The sequence below is a fragment of the Oncorhynchus masou genome, chromosome 4 (assembly GCF_036934945.1).
Source record: "Oncorhynchus masou masou isolate Uvic2021 chromosome 4, UVic_Omas_1.1, whole genome shotgun sequence".
In the NCBI taxonomy this organism is placed as follows: domain Eukaryota; kingdom Metazoa; phylum Chordata; class Actinopteri; order Salmoniformes; family Salmonidae; genus Oncorhynchus; species Oncorhynchus masou.
The window spans coordinates 5,939,741-5,959,455 of record NC_088215.1 but is presented as its reverse complement, the minus strand read 5'-3'; the positions used below and the strand labels follow the sequence as shown (position 1 = coordinate 5,959,455).

Below are 19,715 nucleotides of genomic sequence, written 5' to 3'. Positions count from 1 at the left end.
CACCCTATTCTCTATGTAGTGCGGCACTACATTTGGGGGACTCTGGTCAAAAGTAGTGCACTATATAGGGAAAAGGATGCCCACAAAAAGCACCCTCTTTGTATGCCTTCATTAAGGTGTTTTTGTTCAGGCACACAATAGTGGTAGAAACCTCTTTGGGTGGGCTACAAAGAAACCATACACAGTTCCATTCCTTGGCTCTAGTATAGAGAAGACTATGAAATAAGCCTTTGTTGTGAATGTCTCGTGATGTGCAGACACACTTACTGGACCAAGAGAGGGGACTCAAGTCACTCAAATGCGTTGAGTCGACGACACACACATACACAGTGATGGCAGACTATTTCTGAACTAGGGATGTGCGTGTGTGCGTATCTCAAGCTTTCTTGTTTTCTCCTCTCTTTCTCTCACCCTCTCCCTCCCACTCTCTCTTCCCATCACCGCTCTACATACTCTTTCTCGCTCTCTTTTTCAACCCTTCCTCCCCTCTAGGTCTGTGTTTGGAGAAGAGGGTGTTCTACCGGCTCATATCTGGTCTCCACAGCAGCATAAACATCCACCTGTGTGCAGAGTACCTATTGGCCGGTAGGAAAAACAAACCACTTCCTCTCTATAGATGTCAAAACAGTCACCAGCGTTATATGGTCATAGAATTATAATTCTTAGAATAGAAGAAGCCCCTCGAGTCATGACAATTTGGATGACGAACCATGGCAATTTGGGTGGTGGGTGTAGTAATGTGTGTGGAGTATTGGTGTATGTGTAAAACCAATTTAGCATTTTCTATATATTTACTCTACTTTTGTAAGTGTTCTTGTATTGGAATACTTTCATATGGGTCTATTTTATCATTCTATAACTGATTCAATGTGTGTTTACTTCTTCATTACATCAATTCATAAAGGTTTCTAAATCAGTGGTCCCAGTTTTTCACCCCAACGTCATCAGTCGTGCCAACGTCTATGTAACCCTCACTATTCACTCTCTCTGTTCTCGTCAGAGGGCTGGGGAAAGTCCCTGTGGGGCCCCAATGTGCAGGAGTTCCGCCAGCGCTTCGACCCGGCCGAGACCAAGGGCGAGGGCACGCGGCGCCTTAAGAACCTCTACTTTCTCTACCTGATCGAGCTGCGTGCCCTCTCCAAGGTGGCGCCCTACTTCGATCGAGCCTTCGTCAACCTGTACACGGGCGACCATCAAGAGGACCAAGCCTCCAAAGAGTTACTGCTGCAGTTCTTCAACGAGACCAAGTTAGTGATTTTTTTTCTATTTATAGAAGAGATAGTGAGAGAGGAGGGTGACAGTGAAGAACGATAGAGAGAGGTTGTGTCAAAAGGCAGTAGGCTAGATTCAAACCTATGCCAACACTGTAGAGCATTACAGCTAGACCAACCAGGCCACAATACCAAATGAGTCTTAAGGATCATTCGCGCTACTGAACTCTAGGGCTTCAATGAGACCATGAGTTTCAGTTCAAGTGGTCGGTTTTGATTGTGAATTAGAGGGGATATTGTCTTGGCTTCGAAATAACTGCCTGTTCTCGTCTCCCAGAGCTTTCCCAATGCACTTTGACGAGAAGTCCATGTTTGCTGGGCAGAAGATCGAAGCAAAAACGTTGAAGGTGAGTCCACGCATCTCACTTTCATTTCACTGTTAGTACTAACATGCTGATATGTACCATACCCAGTCCTAGAATAGTTTTGACCCATATCTCAATAGTTTGGTCCCTAGCATAGCTTTGTACAGTGGGTCTTGTACAGTGGGTCTATTTGGACTGTGGAGAGCAGATGTGTCTATGCAGATTTTTGTGCTAGCTCACTGCACAAGCGGCTAATCAAATGGGCCAGTATTCGGTCAACAGACAGTGGTTTTATACACTGTGTAACGATTTTGATGCGTCCATTGAACTTGACTTAACACTTCCAAGATATGGGTAAGTAGGCCTACATATTGTACATTTCAAATCAAATACATTTGTATTTGTCACATGCGCCGAATACAACCTTACAGTGACATGCTTAATTAACCAACAATGCAGTTTTAAGAAAAAGACCTACAAAAATGTTAAATTAAAGTAACAAATAATTAAAGAGCAGCAGTAAAATAACAACAGCGAGGCTATATACAGAGGGTACGGTACAGAGTCAAGAGTGCAGGGAAACCGGTTAGTAGAGGTAACTCTAGAGCGAGTTCATTAGAACGTGCGTTGAAGATGTCGTTCCCATAGCAACGATTAAAACATTCCCTAACCAGAAACCGTGGATTGATGGCAGCATTCGCGTGAAACTGAAAGCGCGAACCACTGCTTTCAATCAGGGCAAGGTGTCTGGTAACATGACTGAATACAAACAGTGCAGCTATTCCCTCCGTAAGGCTATCAAACAAGCTAAGCGTCAGTACAGAGACAAAGTAGAATCTCAATTCAACGGCTCAGACACGAGGCATGTGGCAGGGTCTACAGTCAATCACGGACTACAGGAAGAAATCCAGCCCAGTCACGGGCAGACTAAATAACCCAGGCAGACTAAATAACTTTTTTGCCCGCTTTGAGGACAATACAGTGCCACTGACACGGCCTGCAACGGAAACATGCGGTCTCTCCTTCACTGCAGCCGAGGTGAGTAAAACATTTAAACGTGTTAACCCTCGCAAGGCTGCAGGCCCAGACGGCATCCCCAGCCGCGCCCTCAGAGCATGCGCAGACCAGCTGGCTGGTGTGTTTACGGACATATTCAATCAATCCCTATACCAGTCTGCTGTTCCCACATGCTTCAAGAGGGCCACCATTGTTCCTGTTCCCAAGAAAGCTAAGGTAACTGAGCTAAACGACTATCGCCCCGTAGCACTCACTTCCGTCATCATGAAGTGCTTTGAGAGACTAGTCAAGGACCATATCACCTCCACCCTACCTGACACCCTAGACCCACTCCAATTTGCTTACCGCCCAAATAGGTCCACAGACGATGCAATCTCAACCACACTGCACACTGCCCTAACCCATCTGGACAAGAGGAATACCTATGTGAGAATGCTGTTCATCGACTACAGCTCGGCATTCAACACCATAGTACCCTCCAAGCTCGTCATCAAGCTCGAGACCCTGGGTCTCGACCCCGCCCTGTTCAACTGGGTACTGGACTTCCTGACGGGCCGCCCCAGGTGGTGAGGGTAGGTAACAACATCTCCTCCCCGCTGATCCTCAACACTGGGGCCCCACAAGGGTGCATTCTGAGCCCTCTCCTGTACTCCCTGTTCACCCACGACTGCGTGGCCACGCACGCCTCCAACTCAATCATCAAGTTTGCGGACGACACAACAGTGGTAGGCTTGATTACCAACAACGACGAGACGGCCTACAGGGAGGAGGTGAGGGCCCTCGGAGTGTGGTGTCAGGAAAATAACCTCACACTCAACGTCAACAAAACTAAGGAGATGAATGTGGACTTCAGGAAACAGCAGAGGGAACACCCCCCTATCCACATCGATGGAACAGTAGTGAAGAGGGTAGCAAGTTTTAAGTTCCTCGGCATACACATCACAGACAAACTGAATTGGTCCACTCACACAGACAGCATCGTGAAGAAGGCGCAGCAGCGCCTCTTCAACCTCAGGAGGCTGAAGAAATTCGGCTTGTCACCAAAAGCACTCACAAACTTCTACAGATGCACAATCGAGAGCATCCTGGCGGGCTGTATCACCGCCTGGTACGGCAACTGCTCCGCCCTCAACCGTAAGGCTCTCCAGAGGGTAGTGAGGTCTGCACAACGCATCACCGGGGGCAAACTACCTGCCCTCCAGGACACCTACACCACCCGATGTTACAGGAAGGCCATAAAGATCATCAAGGACATCAACCACCCGAGCCACTGCCTGTTCACCCCGCTATCATCCAGAAGGCGAGGTCAGTACAGGTGCATCAAAGCTGGGACCGAGAGACTGAAAAACAGCTTCTATCTCAAGGCCATCAGACTGTTAAACAGCCACCACTAACATTGAGTGGCTGCTGCCAACACACTGACACTGACTCAACTCCAGCCACTTTAATAATGGGAATTGATGGGAAATTATGTAAATATATCACTAGCCACTTTAAACAATGCTACCTTATATAATGTTACTTACCCTACATTATTCATCTCATATGCATACGTATATAATGTACGCTATATCATCGACTGCATCCTTATGTAATACATGTATCACTAGCCACTTTAACTATGCCACTTTGTTTACATACTCATCTCATATGTATATAGTGTACTCGATACCATCTACTGTATCTTGTCTATGCTGCTCTGTACCATCACGCATTCATATATCCTTATGTACATATTCTTTATCCCCTTACACTGTGTATAAGACAGTAGTTTAGGAATTGTTAGTTAGATTACTTGTTGGTTATTACTGCATTGTCGGAACTAGAAGCACACGCATTTCGCTACACTCACATTAACATCTGCTAACCATGTGTATGTGACAAATAAAATTTGATTTGATTTAATTGGGATAATATGTACATGTAGGTAGAGTTATTAATGTGACTATAGATAATAGAGAGTAGCAGCAGTGTAAAAGAGGGGTGTAAAAGAGGGGGGGGGGGCAATGCAAATAGTCTGGGTAGCCATTTGATTAGATGTTCAGGAGTCTTATGGCTTGATGGTAGAAGCTGTTTAGAAGCCTCTTGGACCTAGACTTGGCGCTCCGGTACCATTTGCCATGCGGTAGCAGAGAGAACAGTTTATTAGGGTGGCTGGAGTCTTTGACAATTTTTAGGGCCTTTAGGATCTGAGAACCCATGCCAAATCTTTTCAGTCTCCTGAGGGGGAATAGGTTTTGTCATGCCCTCTTCATGACTGTCTTAGAGTGCTTGGAGTGCTTTAGTTTGTTGGTGATGTGGACACCAAGGAACTTGAAGCTCTCAACCTGCTCCTCTACAGCCCCATCGATGAGAATGGGGGCGTGCTCGGTCCTCCTCTGTCTTGATCATGTTGAGGGAGAGGTTGTTGTCCTGGCACCACACGGCCAGGTCTCTGACCTTCTCCCTATAGGCTGTCTTGTCGTTGTCGTTGATCAGGCCTAACACTGTTGTGTCTTCTGCAAACTTAATTATGGTGCTTGAGTCGTGCCTGGCTGTGCAGTCATGAGTGAACAGGGAGTACAGGAGGGGACTGAGCACGCACCCCTGAGGGGCCCTCGTGTGGAAGATCAGCGTGGCGGATGTGTACCCTTACCACCTGTGGGCGGCCCGTCTGGAAGTTCAGGATCCAGTTGCAGAGAGATGTGTTTAGTGCCAGGGTTGTTAACTTAGTGATGAGCTTTGAGGGCACTATGGTGTTTCAAAGCACTTCAGAGCTACAAATGTGAGTGCTACGGATCGGTAGTTATTTAGGCAGGTTACCTTAGTGTTCTTGGGGACAGGGACTATGGTGGTCTGCTTGAAACATGTTGGTATTACGGACTTAGACAGGGAGAGGTTGAAAATGTCAGTGAAGACACTTTGCAGTTTTTCAGCGCATGCTCGGAGTACACGTCCTGGTAATCCATCTGGCCCTGCTACCGTGTGAATGTTGATCTGTTTAAAGGTCTTACTTACATCGGCTGCGGAGAGCGTAATCACACAGTCGTCCGGAACAGCTGATGCCCTCATCCATGTTTCAGTGTTACTTGCCTTAATTTTGCTAATCTGGTAGGCTCGTGTCACTGGGCAGCTCTTGGCTGTGCTTCCCTTTGTAGTCTGTAATAGTTTGTAGTTTGCAAGCCCTACCACATCCGACGAGTGTTGGAGCCCGTGTTGTAAAATTCGATCTTAGTCCTGTATTGATGCTTTGCCTGTTTGATGGCTCGTCGGAGGTCATAGCGGGATTTCTTATAAGCTTTCGGGTTAGAGGCCCGCCCCTTGAAAGTGGCAGCTCTACCCTTTAGCTCAGTGCTGATGTTGCCTGTAATCTATGGCTTCTGGTTGGGGTATGTACGTACAGTCACTGTGGGGATGACGTCATCGATGCATTTATTGATGAAGCCAGTGACTGATGTGGTGTATTCCTCAATGCCATTGGAAGGATCCCGGAACATATTAGTCTGTGCTCGCAAAACAGTCCTGTAGCTTTTCATCTGACCACTTTTTTTATTGATCGAGTCAGGAATCAGGATAGAATTATGGTCAGATTTGCCAAATGGGGGACGAGGGAGAGCTTTATATGCATCTCTGTGTGTGGAGTAAAGGTGGCCTCGAGTTGTTCTTCCTCTGGTTGCACATGTGACATGCTGGTAGAAATGAGGTAGAACGGATTTAAGTTTCCCTGCATTAAAGTCCCCAGCCACCTGGATGAGCGTTTTCCTGTTTGATTATGGCCGTATACAGCCCATTGAGTGCTGTCTTAGTAAATAGAGGGCTACAAAGAATATAGATGAAAACTCTCTTGGCAGATGGTGTGGTCTACAGCTTATCATGAGATACTCTACCTCAGCAAAACCTTGAGACTTCCTTAGATATTGTGCACCAGCTGTTGTTTACAAATATACTTACACCGCCAACCCTTGTCTGACCAGAGGCTGCTGTTCTATCCTGCCAATACAGTGTATAACCCGTCAGCTGTATGTTATTCATGTCGTCGTTCAACAACGGCTCAGTGGAACGTAAGATATTCGTTTTTAATGTCCTGTTGGTAGGATATACGTGCTTGTGGTTTGTCCACTTTTATTATCCAGTGATTGTACGTTGGCCAATAGTACCGATGGCAAAGGCAGATTAGCCGCTCGTCGCCAGATCCTCACAAGGCACCCCGATCTCCTTCCGCAATACCTTCGTCTCTTTCACCTGTGAATGATAGGGATGAGGGCCTGTTCAGGTGTCTGGAGTAAATCCCTCTCGTCTGACTCATTCAAGAAAAATTATTTGTCCAGTTCGAGGTGAGTAATCACTGTTCTGATGTCCAGAAGCTTTTTTTCGGTCATAAGAGATTGTAGCAGCAATATTATGTACAAAATAAGTTACAAACAAATAGCAATGTTGTTTAAGAGCCCATAAAACGGCAGCCATCCCCTCCAGCGACATCTTCTAAGGCTAACATGAAGTCATAATAGCTAAGCTAAAAGCTAATGACAACTGACTTGGTGCGAGTGTGTGTGTTTGATTCCTCAGCCGCAATGATTGACTAAATCTGTTCAAATTATACTGAATGAATGCAGGTGTTTGCAGCCTATTTATCCACATTGAGCCTAGCTCGTACCCCCACAGGAAGCAAAGCCTGAAACATTCCCGTCTCTCTCTCTCCCTGTTTTCCCAGGAGGAATTCCGGCTACATTTTAAAAACATTTCCAGGATCATGGACTGTGTGGGCTGCAGTAAATGTCGACTCTGGGGGAAGCTACAGGTATGCCATTTTGGGACTCTTGTCCTGCCTCCTGTGGACACGTGGTTATTTTTAGCGGTAGTTACCCGTTTTGCTGTGCAGTAGTTAGCTGTTATGCAATAAGTGGGCAGGCAGTGCTATTTGTCGATGTGGTCAGACAATTTTTCATTTCTCTGCATATCAGTGTTATTTAGTTAATTTGCAAATTACAGTGCAACTTCCTTCAGTTTAATACATACTGTAGAAAATATATCTTAAATTCTTGATGTATGAAGATTTAACTAAAATAATACTTCTCTGATTTCAAATTGATCCCGGCACATAACACAGGGGCACCATTTATAAGCAGTAACAATACCCTTAGGACAATAACCAAAACCAATGGATTTTGAGTACAGTCAAGAGGAAGAAACGATATGGAATTGTACCCTATATCATGGGACAGTGTTCGATTTGATGATGCATTTAAATATTACATACCAGTATCCACATCCAATGTTTCTGAGCATTTGCTGGATATCAAATATTTTCATAAGGTAAAAAGAGACTCCACTCCGCACATTGAAATCCACGCTCCCATGTGGTTTATGGGGCGACAATGTTTGGTCACAAGCCACGACAAATAATAATGACCGGAATGGCGCAAATGGAATGGCATAAAACACCTGGAAACCATGTGTTTGATGTATTTGTTGCCTTTTCTCTTATTCCGTTCCAGTCATTACCACAAAACTGTCCTCTCCAATTAAGGTGCCACCAAACTGCTGCGGTTTCAGCCCTTAAGTCAGTGTTTTCCAGTCCTGGTCCTGGGGACTCAGGGAACATTTTTGTTTTTGCCCTAACAATAACACACCTGATTCCACTAATCAAAGGCTTGATGATGAGTTGATTAGTTTAATCAAAAGTGTGCCGGACCAGGATTGAGAAACATTTAAATTATACGCTCATGAAACCTTGTTGCCAATAAACCACATGGGATCATGGATTGGCGTGTGTGAGATCTCAGGCTTTCTCACATGATTAACCCATGGTCCCCCCCCCATTGCAGACCCAAGGGCTGGGCACGGCGTTGAAGATCCTCTTCTCTGAGAAGGAGATCAAGAACCTGCCGGAACACAGCCCCTCTAAGGGTTTCCAGCTGACACGCCAGGAGATAGTGGCCTTGCTCAATGGCTTTGGGAGGTTAATACCACTTTTATAAACATTGTGTCTTTATGGTTGATACTACTGCCTTGGAAACTGGGTTGTGTTCATTAGGGCACACAATGGAAAACGGAAAATGAAAATGACCATTTCATGCTGGACAAATCCAGGTAGTCCTTCCGTTTCAGTCCGTTTTGTTCCGTTTGGTGCGTAATGAACACAGTTGGCCTCATGACGGGTGATTCAAGTAATGTTAGCATCTAACTCGTTCTCACTCGCTCTTTCTCTGTCTCACAATTTCAAATTACTATTAGCATGACATACATTTAGTAAATATTGCATACATTGTCATAAATAGTTTCACACTCTCTTTCTCTCCCCATCTCCTCCCCTTCTCTGTTTCTCCCACTAGGCTCTCCACAAGCATCCACCAGCTCCATAGTTTCCGCGCCTTGCTGAAGGAGAAGAGGTAACACCCCCCCCCCCAACAGCACTACCACCTCCCGGCCACCAGGTGGAGCCAACCCAGAGGGAACTGCAATAGTCTTATTCCTCCCCAGAATAAGATCAAGTTCAGGGACTTCAGGATCGACACTGAACCCCCATCCCCTCCTCCTTCCTTCTTCCTCTATGTACAACTCTCCTTCTCTCCTCTTCCTTTCCAGAGAGCAACGGCACTCTAAGTCTGAGAAATCTGTACCTCTGTTTCCTTTCGTTGTTACTACTTTTGTGGATGAAAGTGTTCACTATGTCAGGCATATTAGTTGTGAGCTAAACCCATCCTTGAGTGAGTGTGGGTGTGTGTGTCTGTGCGAGTGTGTTATTGAAGGTGTGTGTGTGTGTGTGTGTGTGTGTGTGAGAGAATACTTGTTTGTCGTTGATCGCCAGTTGCAGCTAAATGATAACGAGAACTAGGGATAACGAGAACTAGGATTCATTCCGTACTTTTACGAGCATAAACTTGATAAGCGCAGCTGCTTTTTCCTATTTTCTAGAGGTGTAACCTTTTTCTCTGTGTGAGTTAGTGCATCGGTTAAAAGAACGTCTATGTGAGCGACTATGTCTGCTTTTGCTTTTGTCTGTGCATTTAACTGTGCTGTTTAAGGGGTGTTTTAACATCTCCATTTGGCAATCCAGTCTTTCTGCGCATCATATTATATAAAGCCTCATTTAAATGTGAAAAAAAATAACAATTTACAGATTGGGTATCTGTTTGCCACGATACGCTTACATTACTTTTCTCATACCTATTCTATTTGGTGGCAGAACGGTTCCTGGTGTTTTATTCTTATTTTATTGGTTTTATGAAAGTTGAGACTAGCCAGGGTGATGGCAATCCCAAATGTGTAAGAGTTGTTTCCATGGAAATGAAAAGCCACGCCAGTATTTGTTTCATAGTTCACTTAAATAAGCTGTCATGCTGTGAAGCTGCCATGTTGGAGAAGAGTACTGTTAAAGTATAATGGAGAATGTAGCCAATGGTGTGAGAAGAAGCAACTCGAAACAAGCAGTGGGGGTTTGTTCCCCCGTGATGGTCAAGTTCACTGGGGTGTCTTGGTGAGCTTGCCATGTAAATCAATTCAAAATGGATACACGTAATGGCATTTAACGTCACACAACCTTTTTATACTGTCATGTCCTTCAAGGCTGGGACGATACCAGTATGGCGATACTCGTTAGTATCGTGGCAAGGAAACATAACATGAAGCGTGTTTAACTTCTTTAGGAAAACAGCCCTAACGTTCCACACACTATACATGTTTGATTTCTGTCTGAAGTAGGTATTTCACCATGTGGACCAAAGATTTTGTGTTGCCTTTTTTCTTTTCTATCATGTCAAAGCACATGTGAGTTTTTCCACCATATAAGTTTTTAGTTTGTGCATCATCACCCCTTCGGTAACATTGGTTAGAAAATGTTGCAAGTGAGGTTCGCCTTATGTGTAAAGATCAAACTATTGGTAGCCAGACAATACCTGGGTAGTACTTTGTATCACATTTTTGTAAAAGAAAATCTCGATCCAATCAAACAAAGGTAGACATGGGGTCCAGTAAGTAGGATTTGAGTCAAGTGCTAGCTAGCTGACGCTTATGCTAACATAAAGAGCAAAGCTAATGTCGCCGTGAATGTGAATGCTATGGAGATTGAACAAGCTGTTCCTTTGCTTAAATTGAAGGAAATAGACAAGATAATATTTTATCTTAGAGGAAAAGCATGTGTGTCTGTCTGGGCCTCGCATGCTTTCTAAAACACCAGAACGTCCTGTGCAATCCACTTGTCTGCCTTAAAAGTTAAAAAAAATTGTTTTGAAAAAAATAATTTAAAAAGCTTGACCCAGCTTTCTTGGATGGAATTCTCCAATGATCTCCACGCTCTTCTGCTTTTTCCTATCTCTGCCTTTGTAACATATTCAGAATACCCAGAAAGTTGTACTATTTGTAAAAGGAAAATGACAGAACTTTTCTCAAAGCTGTATGATTATATAATTAGTTGCACCTGTATTGATGTGTATTCTTGTTTGATTATATTTATTTGAACAGAGGAATAAATATTTCTGGTTGTCATTCAAAACTTTTTATGCATCTTTTTCAGATCTGTACCATGATCCATTATGTACTAACACTTTCAGAACAATACTATTTGACCTCACCTTAACAGAAAGGTATACTAAATACACCCCTCAAACTCAACTTGGGACCTCAAAACCAGTTCCACTGTGGGTTTTTTCATTGTTCCCCCTTAATCAGGGACTGATTTTAGACCTGGGACACTAAGTGGGTGCAATTAATTCAGGTAGAATAGAAAACCAGCAGGCTCTGGACCTCGTAAGGTAAAATTTGAATACACCTGCTCCATACGCTTAATTTAATATTTGTAAGTCATTTTTACCAATAAACCATGAAAAGGGTTCTGTTATTGGGACTTGTTCTGACCTTTCCTATCAAAGTAAATTGTAGACAATGTTGGGGTACAATTCTGTTTCATCTAGTGACTAAATCAAGAACAGTAGGATATCCTCACATTGAGTGTCACACCCCAAATGTCCTTTTATTCATGGTTATGTGTCAATACCGATCACGATACATCCACAGACAGAAAAGCAGACAAATAAATAGAGCATCTGATCAGTGAAACTTTCTCCATTACATTAAAAACTTCCTGTTAGAAATATAGAATCCATCTTTTTCACCATCACATCGCCAATAAATTAATGTATGTTCATAGTCATATTTACTGTGGATATAGATATGACATTTTGTTTATTGGTGTCATTGTTCTATACAGGCTTTAGTATATTGATATTGTCTAAGGTCAACTACCTTGATGTATATGTTTGTGCATGACTTAGTGCTAGCTTATAATATGGGTTTATTTCACAGGTTTTCTAGATGACTTTCTAAAATGTCTAGCTGGTTCCCAAACTGTGGAGTGGTCGATGTAGATTTTTATTTTTTTTAAGGAACTTAGTCTGGCTTTCAACTTACTTTTGAAAGTTGTTATAGTAGAATGCACAAGGCGCAATTTTGAGTAGTGTATCATCAGTTTTCCTCTTGTCATGTAAGTCATTGAATACCGTAGTGCTATTTTATAACTTGTCAGAAATGTCCAGATCAACTAGCCCATGTCGGCTAACGGGATGTTCCCCAATGATGGAAGGGGGGCCCCGAGTGAAATAATGTAGACCAGTGGTTCCAAAACTATCACTAAGTGACTAATGCAATATGGTGGCTGATGATGGACAAAATACAGATGCTGTCAAGAAGTGTCAAAGCTTACAAAGTGCATTGCGGTGCTGTACAGTGCAGTGTGGACTGGTTCAGAGTTAGGGTCAATACCATTTTTTTTGCTTTTCAATTTGGAAAATTCTGAATTTGAATGAATTGAAATGGAATTGACCCCGACCCTGGACTTGTTAAGTCTCAGTATGGATGGAGCTCTCCCGTCACCGGTGCCAACCGTTGTTCGTCCGTCCCCATTTGTACAGTGAAACTGCTGTTGCGGCTGCCCCAGTCGTAGCAGTCTGTAACTAGGCTATGGCACAAAAGAAACAAATCTTTGAGTTTCTATTATTATACAGAACAAAAATATAAATGCAACATGCAACAATTTCATACATTTTACTGAGTTACAGTTCATATGAGGAAATCGGTCAATTGAAATAAATTCCTTAACCCCCAATCTCTAAGGATTTCACATGACTGGGAATACAAATATGCATCTGTTGGTCACTGATAACTTTTAAAAGAAACAATGGGCCTCACAATGGACCTCAGGATCTCAAAGCATTTTTGTGCATTCAAATTGCCATCAATAAAATGCAATAGTGTTCGTTTTCTGTAGCTGATGCCTGCCCATACCATAACCCCAACTGCCACACACGCGGTGTGCATTTATGAGGCCTGTTGAACATACTGCCTCATTCTCTAAAACAACATTAGAGGTGGCTTATGGTATAGAAATGAACATTCAATTCTCCCAGCAAAAGGTGCACCTGTGTAATGATCATGCTCTTTAGTAAGCTTCTTGATATGACACACCTGTCAAGTGGATGGATTATCTTGGCAAAGGAGAAATGCTCACTAACAGGGATGTAAACAAATTTGTGTACAACATTTGAGAGAAATAAGGTTTTGGTGCAAATGGAACATTTCTGGGATCTTTTTTATTTCAGTTCATGAAACATGAGACCAACCCTTTACATGTTGCGTTTATATTTTGGTTCAGTGTAGTTATCTTTCAGTATATCTTTTAAATCTAAAACATACTCGAAAGTAACCTATCCCCGTCTTCACACTACTGTACCTTGCTGAGTTGTTCTGAGGAGGGATGCTCCACGCCAGGTCATCGTCGCTATCGTACCGACGGGGGTTGTCAAAGAAGTAACCTCTGGAAGAGAGCACGTGGTTTGGGATCCCTGATCCACTCTGCAAAGACAGAGCGTACCGAATAAGATAAAGAAATCGGTAACTCTTTAAGAGCCCAGTTTAAGCTGGTACTTACCTGGTGTTTTCACGAAGAAACTATGTGGTAGCAACGGACACTTCCTGGTACTTATCTCAGAATTGAACACAATTGGTAACTAACTGGCGACAAATGGTATTAGCTTAAATAGTGATGCTAGCTTCAATGAAACCGAAGTGTAAGTGCAATGCAATTATTAGGTATTTACTGTTGAAACTACTAACTAGCTGGTAAACAGCGGGCTGGTTAAATGAAAGCGTTTTTACAAATCATTCAAACATTTCCAAGCTGCTCCTCCTTGTCACCGGAGCACACACTCACCCTGTCCTGTGGCAGCCTGCGGACCCTGAAGAAGAAAACCACCAGGGAGGTTGGCAGCAGTTCCCAGACAAAGAGGATCACCCCGAACACGATGTAACCAGCGTCCCCCAGAGTGGACCTCAAGTCAGCCTACACAGAGAGAGAGTGTGCATTTGTGTGTTTATCCCTCCAGATGATCCTCATTTGTGGATCGTTGGTGTTAGGCTGTGTTTTGTCTGGCGAAATGTATTTGACTTTTGTCCCACATACTGTGTATGTGTCTGTCTGTCACTTTCTCTTTTCTTTCTCTCTCTCTCTCTCACTCTCTTCTCTCCCTAATTCTGTGTCTGGGATAGCGTGTCATCCTTACCTGGTCAGACACGTTGTACCAGTCATAGTCGAACGAGTTGATGGTCTCAATGTCGGTCAGAGCCAGCACCACCAGGTTGTAGCAGGCCCGTGATGCGTACAGCAGAACCACCAGGACGCCAATCAATGTCACCTGACACACCGACGTTCCCTGCAACCAATGGTGAGGGAGGTCATGAACTATTATCTGTCACACCCTGATCTGTTTCACCTGTCTTTGTGCTTGTCTCCACCCACCTCTGGGTGTCACCCATCTTCCCCATTATCCCCAGTGTATTTATACCTATGTTCTTTGTCTGTTACCAGTTCGTTTTGTTTGTCAAGCCTACCAGCGTATTTCCTCGCTCCTGTCTGTTTCTAGTTTCCCCCGGTTTTGACCATTCTGCCTGCCCTGACCCTGAGCCTGCCTGCAATTCTGTACCTTGTCACATCTCACTGGATTATTGACCTCTGCCTGCCGTTCTGTACGGTTTGCACTCTGATCTGGAATACCGACCTCTGCCTGCCCTTGACCTGTCGTTTTGCCTGCCCTCTGTTCTAGTAATAAACCTTTGTTACTTCGACACTGTCTGCATCTGGGTCTTCCCTGAAACGTGATACCAATCAGCATTAGTATTTACGAGGGTTCACCATTTAGTGCTACCGAGTTCACACATTTTCCCACCTCCAAAATATATACAAAGACTTTAAATAAAATAGAAAACTTTGTGTCCTACTTTCAGAAAAGCATGAAGCAGACTTAGTCAATCTTAATGGACGTCTGGGGCTGTATGTATCAATTGTCTCAGAGAAGGAGTGCTGATTTAGGATCGCATGGACAGGCAAGACCTGATCCTCGTTCAGCAATCCTACTCTGAGATGGTTGATACATACAGCCCCTGATCTACAAGTTCTGAGGTCCTACCTTGGACTCGAGGTATATGCTGGCCAGGGACATCTTAGCCACCTTGTAAAGGCAGACGGACAGCGAGATGGCACAGAGCACGAAGAGCGTATCGTTGATGGTGACTCTGACCAGGACAATGGTCTTGACCTCGGTGGCGGTCATCTTAACCAGCAGGGCACAGGCCAGGTTGACCACCAGGAAGAGAAAACTGACCGCCAAGAAGACCAGATAGAGGGGGAGCCTATGGAAGGAAAGATACGGAAATCTCTGGGCCCTAGTTACAGCCTTTGAAATATGTGAGGGTCCTGTATGTGGACAGGAAGAGAGGGGTAAACCCAGTCTACTTACTTGTATTTAAGGAGCTCTGGGGTATACTTGGACTTTGCCTTGAAGTAAACCTGTTTTGGGTGACATCAGAAAGCAAGTTACACTTTGTTGTTGTTTTCTTGGGGGAAAATGTCCAAACAATCAACAATGTGGCCGCTCAGCTGAAGAACCAGTTCATGAATGAATTCTGTCTCCAGATTAGATACATTTGAAGGGATCCCGAAGAAATACAAACAAATTGGACCCCTTTTTCGCCATGTAGACAAACCTCTTATCAGTTAAAACCATGACGTGATGTTAACATCAGACAAGCGAGGCCCTACTGTATTATCTTTTAATAGTAATGTGTGAAGGGAGACAAATGCTGCCAATAGATGTATTATTGCTCTCTATACAGAGCAGTGGGCATGAGGATGTCAAGCAAGTGTGTGATTGCTGGCGTCTGCAGACAACGGCTGTGTAAGTCTCTATTGTGGGCCACCCCTTTTGAGCCGTGTTCCTCTTTAGGTTTCCTTTCTCCTAGAGCGTCTTTCCTGCCCTGTGCTTTCGCTTCTGCTTTGCTTGCTCTTTAGGGTCTAAGCCGGGTAACTGTAAAGCACTTTGTGACAACTGCTGATGTGAAAAAAAATCTAATTTAATTACGTGCCTCTGATGATGATTCATCATCTGTACTGAACAAAAATATAAACACAACATGTTAAGTGTTGGTCCCATGTTTTATGAGCTGAAATAAAAGATACCAGAAATCTTTAGCACGAAAAGCATTTTTCTCTCAAATTTTGTGTACAAATTTGCTTACTCCATGTTAGTGAGCATTTCTCCTCTGCCAGGATAATCCATCCACCTGACAGGTGTGGCATATCAAGAAGATGATTAAACAGCATGATAATCACACTTGTGCACCTTGTGCTGTCGACAATAAAAAGAGCACTCTAAAATATGCAGTTTTGTCAAACAACACAGTGTGCGGTTGGCATGCTGACTGTAGGAATGTCCACCTGAGCTGTTGCCAGAGAATTGAATAATACCATAAGTCGCCTCCAATGTCGTTTTAGAGAATTTGGCCGCACATCCAATCTGCCTCACAACCGCAGACCACGTGTAACGTCCATGAAGACCACGTGCTCTTCATGGATCAATCCTGGTTTCAACTGTACCGTGCAGATGGCAGACGTCTCGTGGGCGAATGGTTTGCTGATGTCAAAGTTGTGAACAGAGTGCCCTATGGTGGCAGTGGGGTTATGGTATGGGCAGGCATATGCTACATACAACGAACACAATTGCATGTCAATTTGAATGCACAGACGAGATCCTGAGGCCACTGACGAGATCCTGAGGCCCATTGTCGTGCCATTCATCCGCCTCGATCATGACAATGCATGGAAGGCCCCATGTCGCAAGGATCTGTACACAATTCCTGAAAGCTGAAAATGACCCCAGTTCTTCCTTGGCCTGCATACTCACCAGACATGTCACCCATTGAGCATGTTTGGGATGCTCTGGACTGACATATACGACAGCGTTTCCAGTTCCCGCCAATATCCAGCAACTTTGCACAGCCATCAAAGAGGAGTGGGGCAATATCCACAGGCCACAAACAGCCTGATCAACTATGTGAAGAAGATGTGTCGCACTGCATGAGGTCATACTAGACTGGTTTTCTCATCCACGTCCCTACTTTTTAAAGAATTTGTGACCAACAGATATATATATACTCCCAGTCATGTGAAATCCATAGATTAGGGCCCACTGAATTTATTTCATTTGACTGATTTCCTTAAATGAACTGTAACTCAGTCAAATCTTTCAAATTGTTGCATGTTGCGTTTATATTTTTGTTCAGTGTATCTAAAAGCAGCATGACTTCTTGTCTGACCCGTACTGCCCACACCTCACCACGACGCCCGCTATGATATATTGTAAATAACTAGTTGTATGAATATATAATTGCTAAATGCTGTGTGCACATTGCAAAATGAGGTGGCTGTGCTAAGCTATTAAATAAGGAAAATGTTACTAATCTTCCTTTGCCGGGCCTTCATACCTTTACCCTCCTGTCTTTTTCTTGAGATGCCCCCTCCACCCCACTGCCTCCTACCACTTACATCTTCTAGGGGAGCTTTCCCCATAGGATTGTATATCCCCCTTATTGGGAATGCCACCATTTCAGCAAAATCAGAAATACCAGTCCACAGCTATTCTGTATACACAACACTCACACATCAATGTATATTCATATTAATACTCTGAACTACTACCTAGACACTGAGACTGAAAAAAAGGGCAGATTGGGCCTTGTGGCCCCCTGAGACCCCCCATTCCCTCAATGTGGCCCTTGGGAGCCCACCCTCACCTGGGCGCAGTAGAGGTTCATGAGGCTTAGCGTGAAGAACTGCAGGCAGACGGGGAAGCAGTAGAGCAGCCAGAAGGTGAAGGGACCCAGCGCGTTTGCCGTGACGCAGTCGCGGAAGTAGAAGGAGAAGAGGAGGGCGCGCAGCGCGGCCCACAGCAGACACAGGAAGAGGAATGCCGTCTGGTAGCTGAAGCGCTTGTGTCTGTATCGGAGCACCAGCCACAGCTGGGCATAGATGAAGGCAAAGAGGAGGGAGTAGAAGACAGTGTAGGCCACGGTGAGGCCAAGCTTGACGTAGGGCGGGATGGCCGGGGCCATGGTGGGCGGAGGAGGCAGGGAGCCGTTACCGGCTGCTGCTGCTGTGGATGCTGGTTCTGGTGCCGCTGACACCCCCCCGACGGTGCCTTGCTCCACCACCGGGGATGATGACTCCAGGGACATGTCCATCGCTTCTCCATTCATCCTCTGTTCCTCAACGAGGGAGAGAAAGAAGGGAATCCTTTTTTCTTCTGTCTCTCTCAGGCAATGTATCGCTGGTAGAGACGATATCTCCCCTCCATGGAGCCTTTGCTTCAGACACACAATCCTGCTGTCTGACTCAGTGAGAGGGAGGGAGACAAAGGAGGGAGGAGAGGGGGAAAAGAGACACTCCCCTCTTTTTGCCGGTGCTCCTTGGAGAGTGGTTGGAGGCTGATGTCACATGACCGTGGCTCGGAGCGTTTCAGTGGCCGAGGGCTCGGCAGGAGGCTGTGATGCATTTGAAGAGGATGGAGGGAGGGTACAGATGGATCGAGAAAAAGAGAGTGTGAGAGAGAGGTGGGAGGGAGCGAGGGATAGGTGCACTGACTGTACCTTAGACTACGTGCTGGAGGGACCTGTCATCTGCTCCCATCCCCCTCTTTCGTCATAGACAGCATCATCATGCAGTCTCTGCCAACTGTCTTTCTGTCGCCCCTCCCCCATTTCCCCCTCCTAATTTCTTATTTCCTCCATCCACACTGAAGGTTGTGTAATGGATGTATCAGTGATGGTGGGTGCTTTAGAATATGTCAGTTAACCATTTGGTTGTGTAAGAATTTTGTCCACAAATATAGCACAATTCTATTATACACCGAGTGTACAAAACATGACATAGACTGACCAGGTGAATCCAGGTGAAAGCTATGATATGATTCCTTATTGATATCACCTGTTAGATCTACTTCAATCAGTATCGATGAAGGGGAGGAGACTGGTTAAAGAAGGATGTTTAAGCCTCGAGACAAATCAAATCAAAGTTTATTTGTCACGTGCGCCGAATACAACAGGTAGGGGAAAGCTACAGTGAAATGCTTACTTACAGGCTCTAAACAATAGTGCACAAAAAGGTGTTAGGTGAACAATAGGTAAATAAATAAAACAACAGTAAAAAGACAGGCTATATACAGTAGCGAGGCTATAAAAGTAGTGAGGCTACATACAGACACCGGCTTGTCAGGCTGATTGAGGTAGTATGTACATGTAGATATGGTTAAAGTGACTATGCAAGTATGATGAACAGAGAGTAGCAGTAGCGTAAAAGAGGGGTTGGCGGGTGGCGGGACACAATGTAGATAGCCCAGTTAGCCAACGTGCGGGAGCACTGGTTGGTCAGCCCAATTGAGGTAGTATGTACATGAATGTATAGTTAGAGTGACTATGCATATATGATTAACAGAGAGTAGCAGCAACGTAAAAAGAGGGTTTGGGGGGGGTCACAAAATGCAAATAGTCCGGGGAGCCATTTGATTATCTGTTCAGGAGTCTTATGGCTTGGGGGTAAAAACTGTTGAGAAGCCTTTTTGTCCTTGGCACTCCGGTACCGCTTGCCACGCAGTAGTAGAGAGAACAGTCTATGGCTGGGGTCTTTGACCATTTTTAGCGCCTTCCTCTGACACCGCCTGGTATAGAGGTCCTGGATGGCAGGCAGCTTAGCCCCAGTGATGTACTGGGCCATACGCACTATACTCTGTAGTGCCTTGCGGTCAGAGGCCGAGCAATTGCCGTA

General features: G+C 44.6%; 2 protein-coding genes across 3 annotated transcripts in view; one reads left to right on the top strand and one right to left on the bottom strand.

Annotated features, from left to right (window-relative positions):
• Positions 1-11,066, top strand: part of LOC135522109 (ERO1-like protein beta) — a 38,639-nt gene extending 27,573 nt beyond the window's left edge. For both annotated transcript variants that reach the window (XM_064948087.1, XM_064948094.1), the window contains exons 11-16: positions 493-585; positions 1,001-1,247; positions 1,549-1,618; positions 7,284-7,370; positions 8,398-8,531; positions 8,905-11,066. In XM_064948087.1, the coding sequence (XP_064804159.1) occupies positions 493-585; positions 1,001-1,247; positions 1,549-1,618; positions 7,284-7,370; positions 8,398-8,531; positions 8,905-8,965 (692 nt within the window). In that variant the 3' untranslated portion in view covers positions 8,966-11,066. The remainder of the gene's footprint in view (positions 1-492; positions 586-1,000; positions 1,248-1,548; positions 1,619-7,283; positions 7,371-8,397; positions 8,532-8,904) is intronic.
• A 448-nt stretch (positions 11,067-11,514) lies between these two features.
• Positions 11,515-18,413, bottom strand: LOC135522121 (G protein-coupled receptor 137Ba-like). The gene is made up of 7 exons (XM_064948106.1): positions 17,690-18,413; positions 15,358-15,407; positions 15,028-15,250; positions 14,125-14,274; positions 13,776-13,904; positions 13,296-13,417; positions 11,515-12,524 (listed from the first exon to the last, which is right to left on the bottom strand). The coding sequence occupies exons 1-7, from the start codon at positions 18,149-18,151 to the stop codon at positions 12,413-12,415; spliced, it is 1,248 nt and encodes a 415-aa protein (XP_064804178.1). The 5' UTR covers positions 18,152-18,413; the 3' UTR covers positions 11,515-12,412.
• Positions 18,414-19,715: the final 1,302 nt, after the last annotated feature.